Here is a 27,624-nt window from a genome sequence, read left to right as displayed (position 1 = left end):
GGTCACAATCCAGTCCATTATTTTTTGCCACTATGTCACCTCAGACAGGAACCAGCTATATTTAAATCAGCTTTGGTCGTGCTCCAATAGGAAGCCAGGTTCCCTCTGAATGGGAACACAAGCAACCCCAGAGTGATCTGTCGTATTTGGGCCTCAGCAGTATGGTGTAGTTTGAGTCCTATGGCACAGTGAGTACAGGACCCATGTCTGGGCATAGTTGCATACGAGGGAACACAAACAAGTGATGAGTGGAATGCTTAAATTAATCTTAACCACTGGTACTTACTCAGGGCCACAATCCAGCCCATCATTGTTTTGCCCACAATGCCATCCCAGAAAGGATCCAGTCATATGAAAATCAGCCTTGGTCCTGCTTCCAATGGGAACAGTCCAGCCTGAAATTCTAGGCACAGAAGCAACTACAGACCAGGCTCCGTCTGCTTGGCCCTCATCATCATTATGAAGTATTAAGGCAAAGTGAGCAGGGGACTCTGAGGCGAATGACAAAATTAGTAAACCCATCGCCCCTAGGGCTTCACACGGAGGAAAAATTTGCCCATGTGCCACCTCAGACTGTCATATGCAAATCAGCCCTGGTCCTCTTCCAGTAGGATCATTCCCTTTGAACTGTCAAACTAGGTCACCTCTGAACGAGAAAACAAGCATTCCACATCAGTTTCAGCTTATGTGGGTTTCCTCAGTAAGGTACAGCTTGAATACTATGGCACAATGAGCATGAGATTGCACCGCTGCGCCTACCCATTGCGCTTAGGGTGTAGCAATGAAGAAAACAAAAAGTATTGGGTTTATTGATTGAATTAATCTCAGCCTTTGGTAATGAATCTGAGCAACAATCCTGTTTATCCAGTGCTGATTGGGAGGCTGCACTTTAGCCTGTAAGTTTTTCCCTTGCGGATAAAGTGTGGCTAGATCACCTAAAACAAGAAATAAGACAATATGTGACCTCATGCCATACACCACAGCAAATAGGAAATAGAGGACCTCCATGTAGATGTACTAGATTCCTATTTCTTGATGGTGAATGCTAGCCTGCCGCCATAGTTTTGCCAGAGCTGACTGCCGTGTTGCAGCTTTTGTGATGTCCTGAAGTTTAAGGTACATGGTGTTTCGACAACCAGTGAAAATAATTTTTGATTCAAACATCTATGGGGGTCAGGGCCGGGGATGCGGGAGCACCGCCAACAGGCTGGCGGTGCTCCTCAGGACATTCTGACCGCGGCGGTTCAGCCGCGGTCAGAACAGGAAAACCGGCGGTCTCCCGCTGGTTTTCCGCTGTCCTGCAGAATCCTCCATGGCGGCGCAGCTTGCTGCGCCGCCATGGGGATTCTGACACCCCATACCGCCATCCTGTTCCTGGCGGGTCGCCCGCCAGGAACAGGATAGCGGTATGGGGTGTTGTGGGGCCTCTGGGGGCCCCTGCAGTGCCCATGCCAATGGCATGGGCACTGCAGGGGCCCCCGTAAGAGGGCCCCACTTTGTATTTCAGTGTCTGCTTTGCAGACACTGAAATACGCGATGGGTGCCACTGCACCCGTCGCACATACCCACTCCGCCGGCTCCATTCAGAGCCGGCTTCCTCGTGGGGAGGGGTTTCCCGCTGGGCTGGCGGGCGGCCTTCTGGCGGTCGCCCGCCAGCCCAGCGGGAAAGCCAGAATGGCCTCCGCGGTCTTTCGACCGCGGAGCGGCCATATGGCGGCTCCCTCCAGGCGGGCGGCTCCTGCCGCCCGCGGGGGTCAGAATGACCCCCTATATTTAGAGGGTCATTTCATCTTCTTTTTAAAACAAATCCTAGACAAATTCATAGACACCAGAAAGGTCAGAATTTTTTTTTAAAGTAACTTCAAGAAGATAGAAAAGATGATGTTTGACAGCCTCATCCTCCCCTAAAAAATACACCTCCAAGAGGGTAAATGATTTCAGGTAAGATATAGATTAATGCTTGCCCAAATCTACTAAACAGACCGAGCAGGGTAGACATACCCAGCGATGGTTTCCAGGAAAGAAAATCAGGATTTTTCACATTCTGGTAGGAAATACTTAAAATGTGGGTACCTTCTTCAGGATGTCAAATGTCATATATCCAAGAAGAGGTTCCAGTCTAGGCTATGCATCAGGTCTGCTCTGGTTTTCTTTCTGAGGTATGTCCCAAGGATTTCTCATATATGTGCATATAAATGCCCCATGTGAATTTTAAATCTTATTTTATACTTAGTGCATGGAATAGTTGAAGCTCATGGGGCATAAGCTACTTCACCATACCCGTCATGGGCACATGAAAACACTGCTGACAGGAGATTGGCTTGCATGCCTGACAATGAGGTACTTTGGCAGGCTGATGTGATTTTAACGTGCTTGCTCTGCCATACCATAGAAATAATTCTGGCTTAACAAAATGGCACATTGACCTTCCCAAAAGCCAAAAAGAAAGAAAAACCCTAAGAAAATCATTGTTGTTCCAGCCAAAAATAAAAAGCGTGTCAGAAGTTCTTGCATTAAATGGTCCTGAATTGAAAAAGGACAAAGGTAAACAGTGGGGAGAATAGAATAGCATTTGTTTTACCCAGCACAAGATAATGTCTGGCCTAAAGTATAGCAATATGTATTTTTGAGCAGAGAAGATGGAATATATTACGTGAAGGTTTATGATAGATTCTTGAAACTTTTAGTAAAGAAAGGAATTCTCCCTGAAATGTGTAAGCACATGAAAAAATAGTTGGCGATGGCAATTATTTTATACTATGTCGAGACAAGCCTACATGAAGCTACACCTTTAGTAACTAACCAGTTCATCAGATATTTTATCCTCTGGACACAAAATCGGATACTAATACCAAGTTCTTATCAGAATCAACTCTCTCTGCTGAGGATTAGCCTCCCCACCATAATTTAAATTTAGACAAGTTACATGTTAGATCACTTCATAATTGTTATGCATTTTTTACACAGGCTCGCTATTTAGATTAAAAAATATACTGAATCATCATTTTTTTCTGGGCACCCGTGTAACAGAAGAACTGTAATCTAACCAAGAATATAGAATAAAATAAACAGAACGTCACCAGCAATTCTGCTTCAGATCCTCTTTGTTGTTCTATAATTTATTCACGATCCTTAGAAAAGAAACAAGCTACTTCCCTGTAACAATGCATCTGCAGATGACTTTCATACTGTCATATCGAAAAATAAAAGCACATGGCTTCAAGGGGGTGTGTGGTGTTAAGGGTTTCTGCTGCTCCAAGGGAGTCATTTTATTTTAGATATTGTTGATGGGTACATTTTTTGTAGCTGACAAAAAAAACAAGATGCCATTCGACCCCTGCCACTCCATACTGGGATTACACCCCCCAGGGGCTCTCCGAGCCTGTATTAGATTCATGCTTCAAAACCAAGAAAATGATCTCAGTTGATCACAGCTGGCAATGCTGAAGCATGGACAATAAGAATGGAGTGACATGATGGCTGACACAAAAACAGAACACGTAGGTAAGCCCTCTGCAGATCACATCCCTGAATCAGAATACACATCTGTGCTCTGAATTGCCCAGTTACAGCAAATAGCACTAATATGGGGGAATAAGTACATAAATAGCTCCTATCATGTGACACAAGGTCATACAATAGAGATATTCATATTTATATCTGTTAAGCGTAATGAATTGCGGGGCTGAAATCCCACAATAGGGAGGTTATGCAGTGGAGAATGCATCTTTAATGAAGCCGAATGACGAGACAAGGCGAGGCAACACTTTTACACATCACAAAGATCAGCAGAAAACTCTTAAGGTAAACAGGTTGTAGGCACCGCCAAGATAAGCCATCAGTGAAAATATGTGAAACGGTGGAATGTTCAGAATGCTAGAAGGTAAACTCCCCTCACAGGAAAATCTTGTGAGGGCAGTGACTAGCCACTCTGTTATGCTGTTCAACTTTTCCAACAACCAAAACCAGTTAATAATGCCCTCGTCTAAATACTGTAAACATATGCCCTACCGTGAATACAGGCTGAGAATATCGAAATACACTGTGGGTTTATGGGCTTCCCTACCACCTTCTTTACTATCTTTGTGTGGTGTAAAAGTAAAGATGAGGTTACAGGGATGCAGCAGAATAGCATCCTTTACTTTCAACTGAGAAAGGGATCCCACCTGCTCCCCATTTCTGCCAGGATTATGTTTAATGTCCTGGGTATTTGTGCTGCCCATTTGTGGACTCCCCAACCCACCCATCCCTTTTGGTTGGCACTCTCTACCTGGGATCCCCAATTTGAAAAAGCAAAAGGGGGGCTGAGGGTGCGGGGAGATATAATCTAGAATCGCCTCACTCTTTATTTGAGACCAATGAAAGACGGACAGGTAAGACCAGGAGTGCCCCAGAAGACAACTTGTATTTCTCTGTTTGGTACTTATGCTGGGTCTCTCTTCTAAGAATGTGCCCTGCCCATTGGACTGGATGTTCTGAAATTCATGTGCTTAATGAATATACTAATTTACTTTCACGATAATTAACTTTTTCCACTTCTAGTTTTAGCTACACAATTGTACTTATTTAGATTAAATTGCATTCCCTTCCCTCAAGCTCACGAGGCCTTCTCTTTTAATACAGATATTATGTACGTGTAAAATAGGCTCTAACAGCACTTCAAATCTGTTAAGAGAACATACACCATGAGCCACTGTGAACTTTGTCATATCATTAGTGTTATGTTCTAATTCATCCCTGGAAAGTACGCGTGGTATTTTAATATTTATTTTCTTACCCAATTAACTAAAATATACTGTTTTCCCTTCAAATAAAGATAGCAGAATCAACAGTGTTTTCCCTACTAAATTCTATAGTCAAATTGCCACTGCACCAGCAATAATTTTGCTTTTAATCTAAAAAGAAATAATCACAGTGAAATAACCCCCTCCCGCTGATATGTTACAAAGCAAAGGGGATAGTGGGAAAATGGCCACCATGAAGGGGCATATCGATGATAAACCACACCGGGCACTTCAGGACACCACCAGCCTCCCAGACATAATACCACAGTGTGTACGCCGCACATGGCACGAGGGGCAGGCAGGGCTGTGCAATATAGGGTGCCCTGGTTGCCTACGTGATTAAGAGCGGACAACACTGGCATCTGTAGAGGGGGCCCAGATGGGGGCCGTGCCCCAGCTCCATTTGCCCTGGCCCTCTTTCGATCCCACAAAAACAGCTGTTGAATGTAGGAGGCAACAAAGCAAAGCTAAAAAAATAAATTAATTAAAGCACTGCATCTTGGCACACACAGTATTGCCTTCACAGCAAAGCAGTGATTGGGGCAAGACGGGAGTCTACATATTTTCTTACATTTTTTTAATATAGCTCTGTATGTATGTATATGTCTATGTATCTATCTATCTATCTATATATATCTATCTATATATATATATATATAAATATATATATATATATCATATACACACAAAGCCAGATTTAAACATCTAAAGCAAGCCTACAACCCTCCAATCCTAAACCTAAAACTCACCATCACTAGGAGATTTAAACTGCAGTTGTGACCTGTTCCACATCCATAGAATCTTTTAGCACGGTGTGATTGCACAACTGACAAATGCTCTCACCCACCAATCAACCTGCTCAGCGTAATGAGAACATATGTGACCACATTCATTCACATACTGGCATGTCCTTTTAGGCAGCTACAGATGCTAGCAGTTTCTGACCTCAAGCCAAAAGGCACGCAGACACTAAAGATACAGGTGTGAGACCTCAGGAACTTGAGATCTTCTATTCACATGAAGATAAATGTCATGATCCGTCAACCCGTGTTGAAGCATCTTTGCTGATCTTAGTCAACACCCCACCTCCACAGAATCCTACCACCTGCATGGCAGTCCAACCAGGCGTGCACTGTTTACCAGAGGCATAACACAGAAACCCCACCCCTACAACACTTTAGGGGGTATTGAACCTTCAAGAGGCACCCATTCAGCCTATTGGTCAGATATGGGTGACTGGAGGGCCGCTCATCACATTCTGCGGGGAGCACCATCATTTTGCGCTATGCCACTCCTCTCTACTGGCTGTGGTGCCAAACCCCTGCTGAATCTGGTCCCAGATTACCTAGACCAGAGCCCGTCGTTGCCCAAAAACTGTAGTTATGCTCTGAAGAGCCCTCTATGGATGGCCACCTGGTTTAGCTTTGCCGTTCTAAAAAGGTGACTTTTCTATTTCCTAGGAAGTTTTATTTTTCCTTAATTAACATTTTGGCATCATTCTGGACTGAGGAGCCTGCTTCAGTCAAAACAATGGAAGACTGTGCTCACCACTGGACTGTCCTTCACACTGACCACCCTTTGATAGGATGGTGTGCCTTTACACTTTCTAGCAAAAAACTGTACAGAAAAGCTAGATATTTGCCTCAAATATTGTCATACAGCTTGTCTTATATTTGATGTCTGACTCCTGTTTCACCCTGACTTAGTTTTATTCTATCTGCCGCAGAGAAGCTCTTGTTGCATAAAGTGTTGAAATTCATGCTTTGTAAAGTTTCAATTCTTATGACGCGGTCCATTCTCCTTAATGTAAAGCGCATGTTGTGGTTTCTGCAGCAGAACCCATTCCACTAATGTGCTTTCTTGGGACCTTAGTTGTCCAGTGTCAACAAACGATTAAAAGCACTGAACTATTTCTGAAGCAGCCAATAGAAGGCCAGAAACGTATAGTTGTCTTTACAGGCACACCACAACGTATATCTTCTTAATGTTTGGAAGACTGCAGAAGTGCACTAGATGCAGTCAGAAAACTGGACTGAAAAGTGCATGTGCAAATTGCATGTCCCGATTCACAGAAACCACGATCACTGGTATTCTGGAACTTCAAATGGCATTTGGTGAAAGTCTGCCAGGCAGTTGGAGTTTCTGCAGTTGTGATGTGGATTAGGGGTGGGGCAGTGGAGTGCAATGGGAGGTTTCATTGACACTGTGGCTGACACCCACAACGTCCTGACCTTAATTGGCATTGCTTTTTCCCAGTTTGGGCCTCTAAATTTAAGCCTACATCAAGGAGCCATACGCCATGCAATAACTATGGAAAAGTATCCCAACAACATTTTAGGGATGTATGGTAAGTTAGTTCTTTACATTGAACACGTATTCTGTGCGGAAAACAAAAAATAGGCAAAATGTGCATTTTACCTACTCCTACACCGTGGAATGCACACACAACGGACAGTGCACCGTCATAATGTGCGTATGTGTATGTTTATATTTATTTCACTTACAGTGTGCATGGCTACTTTGAACAAAGAGTCCCAGGATTCTGTCTGGTGGAATACCTAATTTGAAATGGGTGGGAACATTAAAAAAGCCATGTTTTCAGATATTTCTACAAATTGCTTTGGAGGGGTTCTTCTGCAGCGAAGAGACAGGTTGTTCCATCGTTTGGGGGGCTAGGTATTTAAACGAGCGCCCTCTTTCCCTCACTTTGTAAATTCGAGGCACCATGGCCAACAGAGAGTCAGATGACCAAAGGGTTCTTGAGGAAATATAGGAGATGATCAGATTGGCCTGGGCCAGTATTAGAGAAAGCCCTAGAGGCGAATTACCAGGTCTTAAATTAGATCAGTCTGCTAAGCCAGTGAAGATCTCTAAGACTTGTAGATCTTAATGTTAGAACGGGATTTTAAAGTAAGTACTGGCAGGAGGTACATGATAAAGGACATCTTCGCAGCTAAACATTGTTAACATGTTTATTCAAAATATATTCACATTTAATAGTGAATGGAACGTCAGGCAATCAAAGGCAACAACAGAAAATTTGTTAGCCACTGTGGACTGACTTTGCGTTTCAATCTGCCATTGCATTTTTGAAAACCACAGCTATATAGGCGGAAAAACAGAGATTATAGTCGCAAATTTTGGATAAATGGACATTCGTCAGAAGGAAAGTAAAATAAATAGCATAACATTCCTGGAATAAATAGATGTCATGACTATGAAGTTAAAAGAACAGAACTGGCAAGCGTGTATACACATGGTCAGCTTTTATTATTTGATATTTTAGAAAATCAGGCGCAATAAACAAAGCAAATTGTTTCACCTTCATACAAACAGCATCAGTGATATGAACAAGCACTTTCATTAAAGCCTTCCTTTGTAAAGAGCTCATGTTGTCTCATGTCAGGTGTGAGTCTGTCTTTTTTATGTGCACTTTGATACTGTAGTTTTGTTTTTGCCATTTTAGATACAAGACTACAAATACCAGAATGCGATAGATGAGCATGAATTGGATAAACGGGTTACCCTTGAACAACGTAAAGTTTCCATATAAAGGCCTAGTAAATGTCTTGTGGATCTCATTAGGGACTTGTGTTCCTTCTCCTTCTTTGTGTCCATTTAAGTATGTTTTTTTTTTTTATGTTGGGACCTTCCAAAGCACAAACATACCACAGCATGGATTATTTGAATTTATTTAGATTTCCAATATATGATCTACCTCCAGTGTATGAGTTAGTCAGTGACACCATAGCAGCACACGTTCTAGAGACCTTCGGGAGGTGGGGCTGTGCCTAATATTTTACTAGGTAAGTGATGATGGCGGGTGACCATCAGGGAATTGCTCCTGGCAGTGGAGTTCCCACTGATGTGAGAGGCAACAATAAAGTCAATTTGTGCTGCTGTGATAATTCCTGCTGATGTTAAGGCAAGTCCACTGCTAGGAAGCAGTGGTTATACTTGTGAAGGAAATTCCTGCTGCCAAGTTTCAGTTTCCAGGTCCATTCAGTCTAGGTTCTTCTTTGCATTCTGGAACTTGTAGCCCTGGGTTTATAAGGACACAAATCAGCCTAAAAGCCCAGAATGCAAAGAAAAACGTGGACAGGAGAAGCTAGTCACACAAGGATCTGTGAACTTTGCAGGGCTGTACTACTCATGAACGAAATTTCTCTGCTTGGGTCAATGACTCGTGTTTGCAATAAAGTGTCACTCATAGTGTCACACACGAGTCTGGGAAATGTCACACATGAGCGCACTGTCAACGTCATATCTAAGCAGACTGGAAACTTGGCAGCCCTGAGTAAGTAGGATACAAATCAGTGCATGAAATGGAAATATAGAAGTACAGGTACTCTCTATTTAGAGTAGCTGCTTGCTCCTGAGAAGTGTTGGTACGCATACACTATAATGTATTGCAACAGCGCTGAGAAGTGCAGGTACTCGCCCCTTCATATTAAAAAAGTGCAGGTAATCAGTACCGGATAGTACCTGCACATTTAAAGCACTGGTACAAACAATATCCGCCACTTCCATTGCTCCATAATAACAGCCTGTTCTGAACAGGTAAGGCAAACAGAATATTCAGGGAAGAGAGGCTTGGTAATTCAATACAGCTTTACTTTGATAAATGCGCATGTTGAGGGCCTACGAATGCCTTCTGGGAAATTGTAGAAACTCACTGAACTGCAACAGCGCGGCTAGCCAAAGCAGAGCGGATATGGGCTGCAAGCCTCCTCGCGCAGAGACGCTCCGGGTCCTGGGTGTGCGCATAAGGAAGATGTCAGCCATGGCGTAGAGTAAGGCCTAGGCAACCATGGAGGTCACGCGCATGCGCGCTAGGGGCTGCACCTACCTGAGATGAAGGAGTACGCCGCCAGGAGATTGCTGATCAACGCCATTTCCGTGCTGACTCTTCCCACGGGGTCAGTGCTGGTGTTGAAGCCCATCCTTGGCGTCTCATTCAGAGTTGGCAGCAGCGGGCGCTCTATCGGGTAAAAGGTTGCCGACCTCCCTTTCTTCTTCTCTGCTGTGCGGTGGAAAGGAAAGAGGCTGATTAAAGTCCAAGTCGGTCGTGTCCTTCAGACTAGTCCTTCAAGTCTCCTAAGGAGATTGGACATGGGTGGCTCGAGATCTGCCGGCTCTTTGAGTGAGGCAGGACAGGGCTTATGGTGAAATACTTGTGAGCCAACATCGTGCAATGATAAACAACTTTCTCTCTTTCTGTACCCGCCTCTCTCTTTATTTCTCTCCCTCCCCATATCTCTCTTGTACTTCTATTCTCTGTGCTGTTTCCCGTTCTTTCTGGTCTCTCGCCGCTCACACCCAAATCCCTTTCCAGCTCTCTACAATTACCAGCTAGTGTGTCATGGGCCCTAGTGCAAGGAAGGAAATGGGCCGCCAACTAGCTAGTGTCTGAATTGTAAAAGATAGCAATAAGTAGGGTTGAATGGGCCCCGGTGCCACTGCACCTGCTGCTCCAAAGGAAGCTTTGCCCTGGCTCACTACCTGCCTTTCTACTTCTACTCGTCTCTTACCCTACCACTATCCGCAGCTTTCTCTCTACCCAGGTGCCCTGCATCTCTCCATCACACTCACCTTACTCCATCTAAATCACCGTCCTCCCGCACAGCAACCCTGCCCCTCTGGGTGGCACAGATGCTCCCTCGATTCCCGCCGCCTCCTCCCTCCGGTTTAACCGACTGCACTGGTCAGCTCCTTCTCCTCGTGTCCCTCTCCAGCCTTCTGCCCCCTTCTTGTACGAGTCCTTTTCTTTTCCCCTCGCTCGCTTTCCTGTTCTTTCCCTCTCTTGCCACCCCTCCTCTTCGCCTCCCTCCCCCTCTCCATCGCTCGCCTCCTTAGCAGCTCCTACCTGCTCAGTGCTTTCTCCCCCCACTGTCCTCTCATCTTCTCTGTCGCCCTCCTGCTTTTTTACACACTGAACACACCCACCAAGTTAAATTAGTAGCTGTAAAGCAAACATGTAATCTGTGTTGGGGAAAATCAAAGAGGCGCTATCAGCGTCATTCTGAAGTGCTTTGTAGCAAACACAGGCCGGAGTGGTTCAGACAGCCCGGGGCAGACTCGGGCCTACACGTGCGCACTGCTTCACCCAGATTCTATGGCGCTGCTATGGAAAGGCCATGCCCCAGCTCTGTATTAATAACAGGGTGGGCCCAGGCTCATTGCTCCTTTCAGAGTAAGCTGTCATTGAGTTTTTCCAGAACACAGGTTTCCCTGGGCAGGGGAGTGGGTGCTGGTTAATGATTTGATGTTGTTCGTCGAAGACTGCAGCCTAGAAGGGGATCACTACCAGAGACCCAGAGAGACCCGTCAGTGTGTATACTGCAACTGGTAGCACAGCTTTGTCTTATGCTGACACTTCACATGCCGCAAAATACATTGCTATGTTGTTACCTACATGTGTATAGCCGTATCTCGAGGATGAGCACTGCCCTTACCACTTTCAGCCTTGGTACCCTTACCTGATCTGGGATTTTATTGGCTGGAGTCAAAGTGGTCTGTTGACACTGTATTGGTTCTGTTGCTAACAGATTAAAGGAGCATCATATTGGATGGTGGCAGCCACGGTCAGAGTACAATTTTCAGTGCATCACTGAAGTGATTATGTACAATCAACGCAGAGTAGTCAGCACAACAAGCATTTTGTCCTTCATGGCTCAGAGGACTGATGCTGTGCGTGCCTGGCTCAAACTGGAACATCGAGTAATGCTTGGCATCACTTCTGGCATGCCATGTGCCAGCCTTCAGCTTAGGGTGAAGAAAATTCCACAATACAGTTAAATTGCAGCACCAAAACAGCGTTGCCTGTCGGAGTCTAGGCTAAGCTGCACAGCACATTAATTTTGCACTTTCTGTGCACAGACAACTGCCCAAGTGTGCAGGTTCACCTTTGTCAATGAAGAAGCCATGTGCAGTAGTACAGGGCTGCCAGCACGGGCATGCAGTACAGAGGTAAAAGCGGTTTTGGTTTTTATGGGCGAGCGCAAAGTGCTCAGTCCCATTCTGTAATCTCTCTTTGGGCTTCCAACCACGCCCATGCCACGTCAGTCACTTACATTGGTTTGTGGGCTTGCCTTTTAAAATCTGCTTGCTTTCATTTGTGAAAGACATGCATACGTCATGCCTTTTCCAGTGTTTAGCCCATGTACACAGCACCAGTAAACTACTAAAAACATACGAAGCTCGAGTTTTCAGCATGGTGTCCGGACTACTTTATCTGTTTATTTTCCACGCTGCGCGATCGCGCTGCATTTTACATGGCGCGATCACACTGCATTTTTTTTCTTAACGCTAATAGCTCTAACTCAAGCTAATGCGAGACCCGTTGCATTGATAATGCTGGTTTTCTTAGCCGAAGGAAAATGCAAACAGCGCCTGGTTCCTTCTTAGGCTGTAGGCAGACAGTTTCTTGCGGCTGTCGCAATGCTTTCCTATCTGGGAGAAGCACTGTCGAAAGAACCTGTGTGCCTACGCGCCAGCAAAAAGTCAGACAGCGTTTGGAACTTTTTCAAAGAATATAAAAAAAAACACAAAGCAGAGTATTCGTCGTCTTTTCTGGGACGCAGACACAAAATTCTGTGCCTCAGGAAGGAGCCAGATTCCTATGGCTCTTTGTTGGAGCAGAGAATTGTGTGTTTGTGCCCCAGACCTGAGACAGACATTGCATGAATCGTTTCTTTTTTTAACCCTGAGAAAAATCCAAACAATGTCTGATTCTTTGCTGGGGCACAGAACTGTGTGTCCCTATACATGTGGTACACTGCAAGGGAGGGCTGATTCCATCACTAGATTCCTTACGCAGTACACTATTGTGTATGTGTATATATATATATATAAAATACTTTGCACATAGTCCTAATTTCGATATCTGCCATTAATTGAACAGTGCACCATAAGTGGTGTTTCTGCTTCAATTTAGTGATGTGCGCTTATATATCGTAATTGATTGTGCCGACTAGGAAAAGCCACATATATTTAGTACTGCCACACTCTAGGCGCTTAGGCCACCATTTCCCTGGCTAGTGTTCTGGGGTTAAGGTTTATAACATTCTAACAAAAAACTGAGACAATTTGTTAAAAAATCAAAACGTATCCTCATTATTCCTTATATCTTCAGGCTGCCAAGCTATATCGATGAAGGGTCTGCACCAATAGATAATGGTGAATGTGCCAAAAAGACATATAGTTTGCATGAGGGGCACAAAGAGCCCTAAGAGGTACATGGATTTGAACAACCTAACACTGATGTTTTTAAAAAGGAACTCAGGCATGTACGTGCAGGAACACACCAGCAGTGAAAGGGTTAATATAATGGCAGTGAAAGGGTCAAAATAATGACACAGTGAATTCAGCAGAAGTATTAGGGAAAACATACACGGCATTAGATCTAGCATTGTCTGTCGTGTGAGGTGGCACACAAAGTTTCAGATATAACAATTATGAAATGAAGAGTACATTAATTCAGCAATTCCCCCTACTGCATCTTTACAGGTAGGGAGACACGAGTGGCCTCTTCCTTGCAAAATATGCACATTAACATAATTCATTCCAGTTATTAACAGTAAAAGTATCAGCAGTCACAGCATACATAGAAAACAGGTGACAGGTGAGCTAATGCTGTCTACCACTCCCTGGTAGACTGGTACCAGTACTGTCAGATGATGCATAAGGGATGTGACCAGGAGAGTGTCTGGGAATATTCCTACCCCCTGCAACTTAGCTTTGTCTCCAGCCTAAGAGGACAGACGACAGAAATGAAAATTGGACACGGATTACTTTAGATAGGCCTGACTGAACAAGCAAACAGTTTAAATGGAGGACTTGAGAATAATACTCGTTGGATGCCCCAAGCACAACTGAATGATCTCAGTCGTTGACCACAAGATCTCTACCTTGCATTGTCATTTCCCCTCCCTTTGTTCTTCTAACCAAGTGAAAAAGGTAGTGTTTCACCAATGAGGTGACATGCAGACGGCCACACAGGTAAGTGCATTGCCAAAAGAAAGGAGGCTTTACTCAACATTAAGCTAGTCCTCCATGTTGCTTGTCACTGGTGGGTTCACTGGTGCCAACGTGAACTAAGCCAATGCACCTGGTGTCTCAGAGTATGTAACTGGACAAACTCCCAAAAAGTTAAACTAATAGTCAATGTGCTATCCACCCTTATTAAAAAAGCAGACTACGTCATCCAATTCTCGCCAAACCCAGCTGACTCCCAATAAGTGGTAGGGTCAACCCTGATGTATTTGCTTAATTCACAAATGCCTGAAAAAATGCCCTCACCAGCTTCTGTGACAATATTTCAAGATATGCCGTGGCCAACCAAAAGGTTTGGAGAAGCACAACTGCCTAAGAATTCATAACTCCAGGTAAACAGGGAGAGGTGACCGATCCATTTTTTTTCAAGCTCTAGAACAATCTTCCACCAGAGATCGAGACCGGCCTCTTCGCATCTCCTCCACAAACATGATGAAAATCCCCCCCCCCCCCCCCAAGCAGCAACCACAAGCTGGGCTGCAGAGCCTTTTTCTCCCTGTCGTTGTGGTTCATGTGGCCATCCGTGTTCCCCCTCAGTCGTTCGAGTGTTTGATGTAAGCAGTACAGGTGCTATAAAATAAAGTGCAAAAATACTCATAGAAAAACTTGGATCAGACAGGACGTGCAGGAGATCTGTGTTTATCTGTAACACGACCAAGCCTTCATTAACTATCCCAATCAGGAATTTACAGAATGGCAACAAAAATCCATGTCACAAGCAGCCATGTAGACCACCCCCGTTGCCACAGCAGTGCGTACACATCTACTCGTTTCACCAAGACAACCCTTAGAAACGCACATTTTGTCTTCAAGTAAACAAGAACGAACTTAAGTCCTGGATAGGAGATGAAGGGTTTTCAGTGAGATAGGCCTGCACTGCAGAGCTGAATTAAAGACTCTTGTACAGACCATTGTCATTAAACAGAGTCCCTGCTCTTTAATGTACTCAGCCACTTCATCCTCTCAACAACTAGCATGGGCTAATAACTACCAGCCTTAGTGCGGGAAGAAGCCATCCACCAACAAGCAGTGGCAATGCTAATAGGTCTTGTGTAAGGTGCTAACACATTTATCAATAACACACATGGGAGGGAGCCAGCAGAAGGGAAGGGAGAGAGATACAGTTGTCAAGTAGTCCCTCATGTAGTTCAACTGAAGCACTTGTGCAGAAGTGGAAGGATAAACCCATAAAGCCAACAGCATTAAGTAACAGATCAATACTCTATTAGGTAAGTCAGGATGCAACTGACACAGTATCAAGGCAGAGGCTGAAGGACCCGCATGAAGAAAGCCAATGGTTGAAAAGTATGGAGGGAAAGCCCACTCTGTATACTACTAGCAATAGGTCTGTTTGACAGCCTCGCTGTGGTACCAATACCTAGAAATGCTCCATGCATCAGTTTCGACCTAGTGCAAGCCGCGATTAACAAGGGTTACGCAACTGAGGTCCAACAATGAAAAATAATCCAGAAACAATTGTAAAACCTCGAGTTGTGGCTACAATACCTGGTTGGCTGTGCTGTGTTATGAAATGAGAGACGTCGGGGAAGAAAGCACCATCGCCTATCACGTTGGGATCATAGGCTCGCGGCAGCTGTGGGAAATGTGGTCTCTGGAGTCCCTGGTAGTTTGTTGGCCTTGGCTGGGATTCATGTAGGAGTTTCTTAGGCACTGAAAGAGAAGGAGCGTGAAGATGGAAACATTAGGAGGTGGAGGGTCACTGAGTGCAGACCTGAACCAGGGAATAAACTGTGGGTTAATGTTTTATGTTCAACAACAAACTCGAACAAAGGCTGGAATATTATAGCTCCTTATCGAGTACTAAGGTGCCAAACTAAGTGTTACAATTATCAGAGTAGGCCACACCGGTGACAAAGATCTTTGCACATCCACTGACAAGGCAGCTTACCAAGGACCGTGCTCCCTTTGACAGTCAGTGAAATTCAACGTGTGTAATGAGTCAGTTGTGACTTTCTGTTTTAGCGCACTTGTTCTCGACCTCTGGAAGATGAAATGCCAAGACGAGCCCAAAGAGGTCTAAACCAGTTAGTGTGTACTCTTACAGAAAGATGACGTCAGCAGGCCCATTAGCTCAAGGAAACATAATATTGGCCGAGTGATAGTTCTCTGAAAATAACGACAAGTCATTTGATATCCATTCATTCTGGTACGTTAAGTAGCCGATATTTTAGGTAAAATCTGAAAAAACACAGGAAGACATCACCTCTGACTTCACTTCAGAAGCTGTTTCTTGTATTTCCCACTTGTAATGTAGTTGTGTCTATGAACTGAACAATGAAACTAGTTTCCAAAAGCCACTGTTCTTGCAGGGAAGTCTGCGAATCTGAGAACGTGGCAGTGTGTGTGACTTTTTAAGCTATGGTGTGATCCTGAGGTGGTAATCTTAACATTACAACACATCTTGATTTCTCGTGACTTCATCGCACTGTCTATCCCGTGAGCCCCTGGAGTAATCCCATAATAATAGTATTTTCTTTACAACAATTGTAGCTTATTTTGAAGGATTGTGCAAAGCACCATCTTTCTGAGAGTGGCGTGGAGCGCCCAGCCCGTGAATGGGCCTAGACGGTAAGCCTTCAGGAGCTCTGCCCTGGATTCCAATATTTGTAACTAAAACATTGCAATTCTGTAATGGTTAAAGAAACTCCAAAATAAAGATATTAGAGGTAATTCCCAATTATGTTTCTAAAGTTTTGACACAAAGAGTGTCAGCTTTTTCAAGTCTTATTTCCTACACCCGCTGCAACACTATCCTGCGCAATGGATGTAAAGGTCTTAGGCGCGGTTTACGCACACGAAAAACGTGATAAATTAGTCGCAAAGCATGGCTAAGACACTTTCTAAATTCAGGTGCCAGCAGTACACCCATTAGTTACACTGACCCTAATTCACCTATTGCTTTTTTGCAGGGTGGGGGCACTAACTCGCAAAAGTAGCTATGTGCTGAACAACCACCGATTGAAAAACAAGTTCCCATACTTTTTTCAACTTTATTTTTGAGGCTCAATAAGCGTATTACGTTTTTTGTGTGGGGAAATATGTTTGCTTTTATATAACTCTGCCTTGTTCGCTTTATTCAGTCGCTTTCACAGAAAGGGGCACATAAAAATACAAATCGGTATTACATTTGCTTTTATTTCTCATTTTGTGAAACTGGGCTAATTAAAATAATTTTCTGTCTCTTAAGTCTTATAAAATCAGCACTTAATAAACCGCATGTCATTATTTTAATACTAGAATGTCTTCTAAGAAACCCTTAATACATATAGAAGTGGTGTACAGAAGGAAACAAAGCTAGAATTAGCAAAGCCCAGTTGAAAGGCGTTAGGCGACCTCTGCCTTTGCTTAACATCTTTGGCAAAAAGAATATCCTTGTTGCTGATGCTAAAAAACATTAGCCATAAAAAGCCAAAATTCAGCCCCAGGTATGCATGTACATGTGACTCCAAGCATGTAAACAACATGACACATCAGCGATTTTTTTTTCCTTTTGACCCCAGCGGGATGATGTATGCATGACCACGCATTCTTGCACATATTTCATGACGCGGCAGGTGTGTCCTTTTTTGTATTTACCATTCCAGCTATTCCGAGATACTGGACGCCCATCTTGAACCAGTAGATAAGAAAATTAAAGTTGCCTGAGAGCGCATTTAGTTAAGCATCAGCGTGGTAGCAATTTGCAGCGGCAAGATCCTCCTAAAAATAAAAATAAAATAAAAATGGGGGGAAAATGGAGGACTGAGGTGATGGTGGTGGGGGGTGTAAATCAATACAGCCGACAGCGGCCCGAAGAGGCGGGAACAAAACAGGAGTTTGAGGGGAATAATAATAAGTTGAGCGGGATGAGAAGTGGTGAAATGAGCAAATGAGAAGATGGAAGATGAGAAAGCAACACGGAGAGTGCGGGGAGCTGGACTGTGATGGGGGAAGCAGCACAGCGGGGAGAGGGAGGGAGAGCAAGAAAACACATGCACTCCCATAAAGTGCTGAAAGCAAAACGAAAAAGTAGTTCTGTCAATGAAAGCACTAGACGAATACAAGTCATCAAATCAAAATACTGGTAATGGGATTTTGATCCAGGAAAGGTACAAACATAAAAGGAGGATGGAAAATCATTGAAAAAGAAGTATTCAAGCGAGATTTATAATTCAACTAACCAATGGTAATCTATGAGGTTAACCATTCCCCATGTAAAGTATTGGTGTTTTACCCAATTAGTCTTTTGACAATAGCTAAAAGCTTTTTGCAGGTGAGACCTACAAACGCAAAGGCAGATTTTATAAAAGGCAGATTGGTTGACCAAGTGAATTGGTGTGGGGCTGAATTCCAGCCTTTGTCGATGCTTGTTTTGCTTTGTCATGGTATTTGAAAAACTTTATTGTTGTGGAAGCTGCAGGGCCTTCATCAATCTAAGAAAAAAACATTGGCGAAGAGCAAAAAAAATTTGGGGACTCAAAAAACAAACATTTCCAGTGCAGTCCCTGTCACTGAAGCAAACTACTTTGTGTGTGGATGTGCTCCTTGGCAAGGAAAGAATGTCAATGTTCACAGTGAACTTAGCCAAGGGCTTAAGTGGACTGACTCATTACTTTTGTTTTATGTAGGAGGCGGAAGAAGAATGTTAATGACAACAACAAACCAGTGGATGAAGAGGTCTGGCTGAACGCTCATATAAGTAACTATATTATGTATATAATTTTAGTGATATCAAAAGGTCTTTGGCAATATCAGACCTAAAAATACTGCATGGAAGGAGGCGAGTGTTGTTTTCAGAGAGGCTTCATTTTAGCGTTGAGCACTCAAGCGCTCTGGCCCCTGTTGTAATCTCTCTGTTGGCTTTTTAACCACGCCCATGTCACAGGCATCCTTTCGTTGGTTCGTGGGCTTGCCTTTTAAAATTCGCTTCATTTGATTTGTGAAGGGCATGCAGACGTCGTGCTTAGCCCTCCTCGAGAACACCGGTAAACTACTGAAAACCTACGCGGCTCCATGTTTTCCGTATGGCTTCTGGGCTACTTTTTATTTTTATTTCCTACACAGCGAAATCTCGCTGGGCTGTAGGTGAGCGATTTGCATGACATCGACCCTGTTACATGGACAATTGCACTTTGGCCGATATGTTTGACTGCAATTAACTTCTGTTTCCTTTTGTGTGCTTCTTCACACTCATGCTCATGGCGTGGCGCTTTAAATCGTCTCTCTTATGTAAAACTGTATTACTTTTCATTTTCAATTTATGTGGCAAGAAAAGTCCGGTTAGGCTAATAGCTCTAACTGGAGCAAATGCGAGACCCATTGCATTGCAAATGCTTGTTTACACATATGTTCTACTTTCTGACCCATAAGGCCAGGATACCCACAGCTTGCCAACAAATGTGAGACGAACTCATTGAAAGTGAATGTCCCCAGCGCCAGCCACGTCTGCCTTTAAACCATTACTTCTTATTGTCAGAGCAGGGTTTGTAAAACTTGCACTGAGGTTTGTGGTTTTATACCGATATTATCAGATCTCATGCACTCAACCTGTACCACCTCATTGAATGAGAGGCTTGTAAATTGTATTTACAAACATTCAATTTTCTGCACAAGTCACAATGATACTGTTGTTTTGCCACCGAAAAAGAACAATTAAAATGAGATATTTTGTAGTTCAAATGAGATCATACGTTTAACTGCTTGAAAAATTACCCACATTAAGAGATTTCGCTCCGACTCGTCATTTTGAAACTAAATGCCGAAGAATGCCCGGAGACGGCTAACCTCAGGCAGACATATTAAATAGAAAAGTACAGAATTTCAGAAGACGTGGCAAATGACTCACGCACATAAGACGCACACCAAGAAGGGATGTTTAATTTCTGGGAAATACTCTGAGCCTCCCAGTGCTTCCAAGTCTTGCCTAACCTTATCCATCAACCCCCGACCCCGCACATCTATGTCAGCTGTTCTTGAACAGGTCTAAGGCAGCCATTTTATCCCATGACTTCAGTGACCTTGCACGTGCCGTAGTCCGTCACCGGAACATCCCTGCGCCATGATGGCCTTTCTTCAGTGCTTAATTTGTAATTAAAAAGGTACCGGTGCTCAAAGCCCTTCTCTTAAACACGCGGCTGCTGCAATGAAATGTGCGAACACGGAATACTGAAACAGCTTAATCCCTAAGCCATCTCGGGCCTCTTTAATCCATTTAAAACCACTCCCTGCCCCTTCAACTCACACTTGCAGCTTTCTGCTTTCTCCCTTTGTGACGCTTTTTCGATGTTCTATTCCTCCGTCTATCCCAAACGTGCCTTTTGCTCGCTGCAAATGCTTGAGGCAGAAGACTAAGCACCAGCCCTCAAAACACCGGAAACAAGCACAAATTAAGCACTGCCTTTCTTTTCAACTAATGGCAGAATAAACGCATGACCTGAATACGCTCAGTCAATTTATGCAAAACATACATATTTGCTCATTTAGTTGTACGACCAGCAAGACACTTGTAACAGAAACGTCCTACACTAGAACAACAGCTGCGCCTAGCTAGGTGGGCAGGTGGGATGGATACCATAAAACAGAGAGGGGTGGGGGTCCAATGATGATGTTTGCAATGGATCGACAGCAAATCAAAACAAACAGAAAAGGTGCGTCTTTAGTAGTTGTGTTTTCATGACATTATGTGGCACTTCAGGGTAGTTTTAAACTCACTTGGTGAGGGGCTAGCACGGGTCCCAGGAGGCAGTGAGTTCCACTGAAGGGAGACCTAGACTCTGGACTTTTCAATAGAGGTTTGGTTGAGACCAGCAGGTTGGGGGACGAGAAATTCCTGGTGGGTTGGGATCAGTAGTCAAAGAAGGAGGTGATTTCCCTCGGTGAGGTAGTATTGAGACAGAAGGACTAAAAAGTTGAGATGCTTAGGAAACTGGGCCTGGTCACCCTATGTAAGGGTGGAGTCCCAGACAGCATCCTACTGCAGGAGGACTTCAGGGCTCAGAGTAGCACATTTTTTGTCAATACCTTCACTCTGTACACATTCTTCGATAACAACAGAATGTGAACGAACGGAGATTCCCGCATTTGCAAATGAGGCAACAAGCATAAGCTAATACATTACTTCCATAGACTGGGTACCTTCTAGTCAGATTTTTACCATCTTGGGTACTATTTTTGTGTCTGGTCAGTACAAAATTTAGAAGAAAAAAAAATCACTGAAAGCCCTTATTTTTTGTATCACTTATCAGTGCACATTCACTTTACAGTGTGTTCCAGAGCTGCCTTAGGGACCCCTGGGTAATAATATAAATATTAAAGGCAGAAAGGCCAGGTTAACAGTGAAAACAGGTCGCTTTATTTAAAGTTCTATTTAAGTTTCATGTCTGGGAATTTAGAGAAATTTAAAACATGAATAATGGTTGGTATGTTTCTCTGGAAAAAAGCAGCGGCCCTAGCACAAAATAGACAAACATTTTGCATTATACAATGTGCATTCTGGGCTCTTAAGTAGGGCCACTTGGTTCTGTGACTTTCGCAGCCACAGTGTTTTCTGCATAGCTAAGGATTGTCACATAGTTCAGCATCAGCTGCAAAAGCATCAGATTTTAATAAAAAAAAAATGTTTCTAGCTCAAATAGATCAAAAGTTACTAATAACGTGCAAGACTCTTTGCAAAGGATCACTGATCAGCTTCTGTTGGTTATTGCTGTATTTGAGTGTTAAACTGGTGCTAATGAGGTGAAACCTTTTCTCAGATATTGTTAATGTGTAAAATGACCATATAGTGAGCTTAAGTGAATGACCATAGTAGTTAATGCCACTGGAAACAAGCTGCATCTGACTGAAGAGCCCCAATCATGGCGAAACTGGTCTTTGGTTGCTTGTGTTCCAATTCAGAGAGGACCTGGCTTGCAGTTTGGACTGGACTGTTTGTATTGGATCAGGGTCAAGACTGATTTGCATATAGCTGGGTCTAATTGGAGGTATGGTGTGCAAAAAAATGATGGAATGCTTCCTGAGCGAATGCCAGAGGTCAAACATATTGCAAGCATCCTTCCATCAACTTTGTTTGATATACAGTGAAGTAATGCTATACCACATAGTTTGAATTTTCTTACTGCATAATTTGGCCCTCCATTGCCGCATAATTCCATTGTCCCAGTCTTTAAGTGATACAAACCTATACACCAATGGTGGGTACTTGGCTCTACCTGAATGTTGACGCAGGGGGTCTACATTTGGGAAAATCTCTCTTACAGCCTATTTTTCTTTTGCAGAAATTAAATAGATTAAAATGGAAAATGTGCACGACTCTGTGTGTGTTTGGTAGAGGAAAAGATAAATTACATGCATTTGTTCCCTAAAATGTAACAGGTTCCAATGGAGAATTACTGTCATATTTCTAAAATAGATTATTCTCATTGAAAATAACTCCGCTGTGGACAGAATTGTCAGTATTTTTCCTTTGAAACCAAGCGCATGCCTGATTTAAAAATATTATGTATGGGTGATAAATGAAGAAAGCAACATCCAAATAAAACATCAGTACAAGTGAAAGGAAATGAGAGTAGCCTGAATAAGTATATGATACATAATTGAAGGCATGCCAATAAAGCAGAGCAAATAATCCCACAGAAACCTATTCTGAGCAGCAAGGGGATGAAGTCTATGTGACAGAACAGCGGCCAATCGAAACGCAGCCTAGATCCAACAAATAAAGGGAAAAAACAACACATGGTATTATATTCTTGAGAAAAGGGGAATGTTTGATGTTCTTTTCGAACAGGAAAGGATAATGTTGTTGTTTTAGGTGCTTGGGAAGCTTCTCAGAGAGGCCAGTACCAATCAAAGCAAAAATATCCCTAACTAAAGTTGTAGGTATAATGTTGCAAGACAAGGCCAACAGCTAGGGCCACTGGAAAGATGTGATTGTGTGGCTGCAGTGATTTTCGCACGATAACAGATTTGCTGCTTTTGCCACACAATCCATCATCTGCCGCATAATCTGCAGACTTTAACAAATAAAAATGTTTTTAGCTCTAACAGTTCAAAATGTACTAAAAATGCAGCGGCAGGAGTTGGGGTGCAGTGAAAGCCCCTTTGCAAAGCGGGACAGGTCCCCTTTCTGTCGCTTATAGCTATATTTGGTGTAAACTGGAGCTAATGAGGTGCAACCAATGCTCAGAAAGTGTTACCAAATTTACAAATGATTACATTATGAAGTAGTACTATTGCAAAATGTGCTGCATTATGCCGCATAAATTGGCTTTTCTTAGCGCATGGTTTGCTCAATCCTGTCGCTTAATTTGGCCCTCTCCTGCCGCATAATTTCAATGGCCCTGCCTACGGCCAAAGTGAGCTTCATGATTTAAGTTCAGCCAGCCACAGAACAAAAGCTGTAAATAGTCAAAATGGAATCAGGTATCTACTACTTACTTTATAATATCACGTCACGTTGGATCCAGTCCCTCTGAGATCCGTGACATCACACCCGATTTGCCTCCTATCCTAGTTTAATAGGCTGCCACCGAATGCCTCGGTAGCTACAGACAGTTCCAGTTTACATAATGCCACACTTAAAGTTATTACTATTTTTTATATAATTCAACTAAGAGCATTATTATTACGACTGTATGGCCACTCTATGACCTCTGAATTGTACTAATTATACAACAGAACCGTTTTTACACTCAAATAACCCTCCTTCTACCTCCCCTGACTGACAGCTGCTGCTGGGCTATGTATATACATCAAGACCGCCTTCACACTGACGCCTTCCTGTCCCCAAAAGTCTAGTATTTCCGGGTAAGGACGTGCTCAGCCCTCAGCCACACAGGACTCGGAGGCCGCCATAGGGGCCTCACCCCAACACCGGTCATACACCAACCGACAAGACAGTTTTGTTTGTTGGAAGAAGTATTTATTTTCAAATATACTTTTATAAACATTCATAAACACAATTTATGGAAGTCATCATATGCACTTTACTCAACTAAAAACATTTCACTGCAAACTTTAATATATATAAACTGTTATAGACGCTACTTTGTAACCATAGATTTTGACAGGATCCCTTCCTGTCCTGAATCTCCTTTGGACCACACAGGGACTGATCGTCACCTGTATCCTTAGGGGGGGCGGTATCCCTGCTTCCTCTGTTCCTTGACCCCTTGTTCAGGGTTCCGCCCCCTCTCCAAACACCACTCAACCAAGGGGTGTACCAGGGCGGCCCAGGGCATGAGCCCCGTGACCACCCCAGTGATCTGGGCTCCCTACCCCCAAACAGGTGTGTCCATCCGCAGGTTGGTCCAGGACTTCAGGATCCTATCTCTGTTGTTATACCGGGGCCCCACCCTTGGGGTCCCCTCTGTTGCTTCCGGTTACTTTATTCTCTCTTTCTGCGCCACGAGGGCGACCAGGGCCCCAGGGTCCTACGCCCTCCCCACCAGAAAACAAACACTTAGCGAAAAACCACATGTCTGCCATGAATTGGTCAGTACCTGCATCAGATAAATGAACCAAATCCCTATGGAACATTTCAGGTCCTTTCAATTGTCTATGTGGGATGTTCCACAAACGGCCTGGACCAGGGCAAAGCTTTGACATCTCCGCGTTAAGCCGCCTAACTGACACATTGATTGTTCTTGGTTTGATTCCTGGGCCCCATCTTTTCCGTGGCACCATGTGAGACCAGGCGATGGCTGCATTAGGAAATTGTTTAGCAAGCTTTGTTATTTCTAGGAATATTGCCTCTCTGAGGGCTTTTCGCCCCAGATGTACCAGGTCATTGCCCCCAAGGTGAATGATGATGATGTCCGGGGATTGGAGCCCTGCACATCCGCGAGCCAAATCAACCAGCTGCTGTAGCTGTTTAATTCCTTTGCCGCCAACCCCGCACCACCTGAAGGCCACGTCTAAGTTTGTCGCCGGATTCGGTTTACGGAGCTGCTGCAACCGGTACGCCGCCCGACGAACGAATGAATGCCCCAGTACCCAAACCACACGCGGAGCCATCTACTGCAATAAAGGGAAAATTGTGTGAGGAATGATACAGCATGTTAAGATACACAAACAATCCAAATTAGACCAGCTCTGGCCTAACGTAACGCTTATAACAGTTAGATGACCATCTGCCAATGGCCTTGACTTCAGAGATGGGCAAGCCTGCCCCCGCAGCTAACGTAGCCGCGCCAATCCTGAACGAGTGAGGAGAGTAACCTAAAGGCTCTATGCCTGCTGCCTTTAATGATATTTTCATTACCTCTGTAAATTGGTAGCGCGACAAACAGTCCCCATTTGCGTGTATGAATAGCGCCGTTGATTTTTCTAAAGGGCGCACCTTTAGGTAAGCGTCCAGGTTGGCAACCGGACAGATAAGAGACCCCTGTGCTGCCCGAAGAGCAATCCTCGCCCCTTTTCCTAATTGATCAGTCTTTGATTTGCGCAGTAGTATGGTGGCGGAGTTATTATTGATTATTACATCTGGCCATTGGAGACCCCCTACATGGTCGTTCTTGGAAGTACCTAACATTTCCCCAATACGGAAGGCCCCATAGAAGGCCACTGAAAAAGCTGATGTGAATAAGGCAGTCTCAAAAGGGGAGGAAGAAACTACAGCAACTGCACCCAGCAATTTCTCTAATACCTGGGGGGTTATAGGTCGCCTGGAGTCTACTTTGGGGCCCTCCGCTCTTGACCACCCCACCAGTGCCTGCTTAATAATAAAGGCATTGAGTTTCGCATCTTGCCCTCCTAGTTTGGCGAAAAAACGGATGGCTGCCAAGTTGGCCTTGGCGCACGAGACCGGCTTTCCCTTGTTTTTTAAATGTTGCAAAAAGGCACAGATTGCTTCGGATGAAAACCAATCTGAGGAGTTCACTGATTTCAAAAACAGTCTATAATTCAAGAAGGCCCTTTCATATGCCCCCTTTGTTCGTGTCGCCAAAGAAGCCCCTACTAGGGCTGACAGCGCGGGACACCAATCTTCCACAGTGATGATGGAAACTCTGTCATCCTCTCCGACGCCTGTGGGTGGAACCTCTGAAAATCCTGCATTAATGATCGAGACAAGGCATCAGCTGCATTGTTATTTACCCCAGGAACATGTTTCGCCCGGAAGGTGATGTTGAGTTTCAAACATTGCAGCACCAGATACTTAAGTAGTCTCAGCACCCATCTGCAGCTAGCTTTTTGTCTATTGATTGACTCCACGACTGCCATGTTATCTGACCAAAATACTACTGTCTTGTTTCTCAAAGTGTCCTCCCAAACAGAAACCGCTACAATGATGGGAAATAATTCCAAGAATGCAACCAGTTGGCCAATCCGCTCGGCACCATGCAGGACCAAGTATAGCCCCAAAGCCCACACTGCCTGCCGCGTCTGTAAATAGGCCAAGAGAAGGGCTGTCGGCAGGGGGAAGAGGCCAGATCACCGCCCCGTTAAAGTCTTGAAGGAATGCTTCCCACACTCTCAAATCATCCCTTACTTCCGCAGATAGTCTGGTGTGATGGTGTTTCTCGGTCAACCCTGCCATAGACCTAGCTATGGATCTGGAAAAGGGGCGGGCCATGGGAATGATCCTCAGGGCGAAATTTAATTGACCCACCAGGACTTGCAATTGGTGCAGGGTGACCTTGGAATGGGATAAGACAGTTCTGATGGACCCCTTAAAAACTTGAAGCTTGTCCAGAGGAAGGCGACACTCCCCCGCTACGGTGTCAATTTCTATGCCCAGGAAAGTGATGCAAGTGGAGGGGCCTTCTGTTTTTTCTTGGGCTATTGGGACCCCGAATTCCCTGAACATGGTTGTCAGAGACTGCAGAGCCCAAAGGCATTTGTTTGACTCAGGAGGGCCCAACACTAGGAAATCATCCAAATAATGTATAACATTTGCATGACTTGTACGCCTGGTGAAAATCCATTGCAAAGCAGAACTGAACTGTTCGAAATAACTGCAGGACACACTGCATCCCATGGGCATACATTTGTCATAAAAATACTCCCCATCAAATTGGAATCCCAAAAAATGGTAATCTGCAGGGTGAACTGGCAAAAGCCGGAAAGCTGCTTCGATATCTGTTTTTGCTAGGAGCGCACCCCGCCCCAGACCCCTCAGCAACACTAGTGCCTGGTCTACGGTAGCATAACGCACTGAACATAAAGTCGGGTCTATTGCCTCATTCACTGATGCGCCGCGTGGGGCTGATAGATTATGGATCAGTCTGAACTGTCCCGGCTCTTTTTTGGGTACTACTCCTAATGGGGAACAGACAAAATTAGCTGTGGGTGGGGAAGTGAAGGGGCCAGCCAGTCTCCATAGAGCGCATTCTTTTGCAATTTTTCTAGCCACCACGCCGGGGTTTTTTATGGCAGACATAAGATTTCTGCAGTGACCTAAGGGGGGGACCTGGGATGCTGGAATTCTAAAACCCTGTGAAAAACCTTTAATTAGTAGTTCCGCTGAAGCCTTGACTGGGTAAACCTTCAGCCAAGGCAACAAAAACTCTAAGTGAATGGGAGAAGGCAAGGAAGAACTAGGTACTGGATTTACTCCCTTCCTTAGCTCTGTCCTTTGCTTTTTTAAGGCATTTAAATTCGGGGTGAGAGGGGTGTCCACAAAATGCACAGGAGTGCCTGAATTTGCATGTCCCAGGGGGGCGTGAACATACTTTCTTGTTAAACGCCCAGCAGGACCCTTTTTTGTCGCCTGAATACTGTGCTCGAAAGGGCTGCTTGTTGGGTAATTTGTTGTTCACGCACTCCAGCCAAACATTTACTTCAGTCTGGT

General features: G+C 44.2%; 1 protein-coding gene across 4 annotated transcripts in view; it reads right to left on the bottom strand.

Moving 5' to 3' along the window:
- Positions 1–27,624, bottom strand: part of EVA1A (eva-1 homolog A, regulator of programmed cell death) — a 718,938-nt gene that overhangs the window by 143,713 nt on the left and 547,601 nt on the right. For 3 of the 4 annotated variants that reach the window (XM_069236051.1, XM_069236050.1, XM_069236048.1), the window contains exons 6-7: positions 15,345–15,509; positions 9,634–9,807 (exon numbers count right to left, since the gene is read on the bottom strand). In XM_069236051.1, the coding sequence (XP_069092152.1) occupies positions 9,634–9,807; positions 15,345–15,509 (339 nt within the window). The remainder of the gene's footprint in view (positions 1–9,633; positions 9,808–15,344; positions 15,510–27,624) is intronic. The other variant, XM_069236049.1, reaches the window with a different exon arrangement.

Source organism: Pleurodeles waltl, chromosome 5, assembly GCF_031143425.1.
Source record: "Pleurodeles waltl isolate 20211129_DDA chromosome 5, aPleWal1.hap1.20221129, whole genome shotgun sequence".
Lineage (NCBI taxonomy): Eukaryota > Metazoa > Chordata > Amphibia > Caudata > Salamandridae > Pleurodeles > Pleurodeles waltl.
The sequence above is the reverse complement of the archived record's forward strand: the minus strand, read 5'-3'. Positions and strand labels throughout refer to the sequence as shown.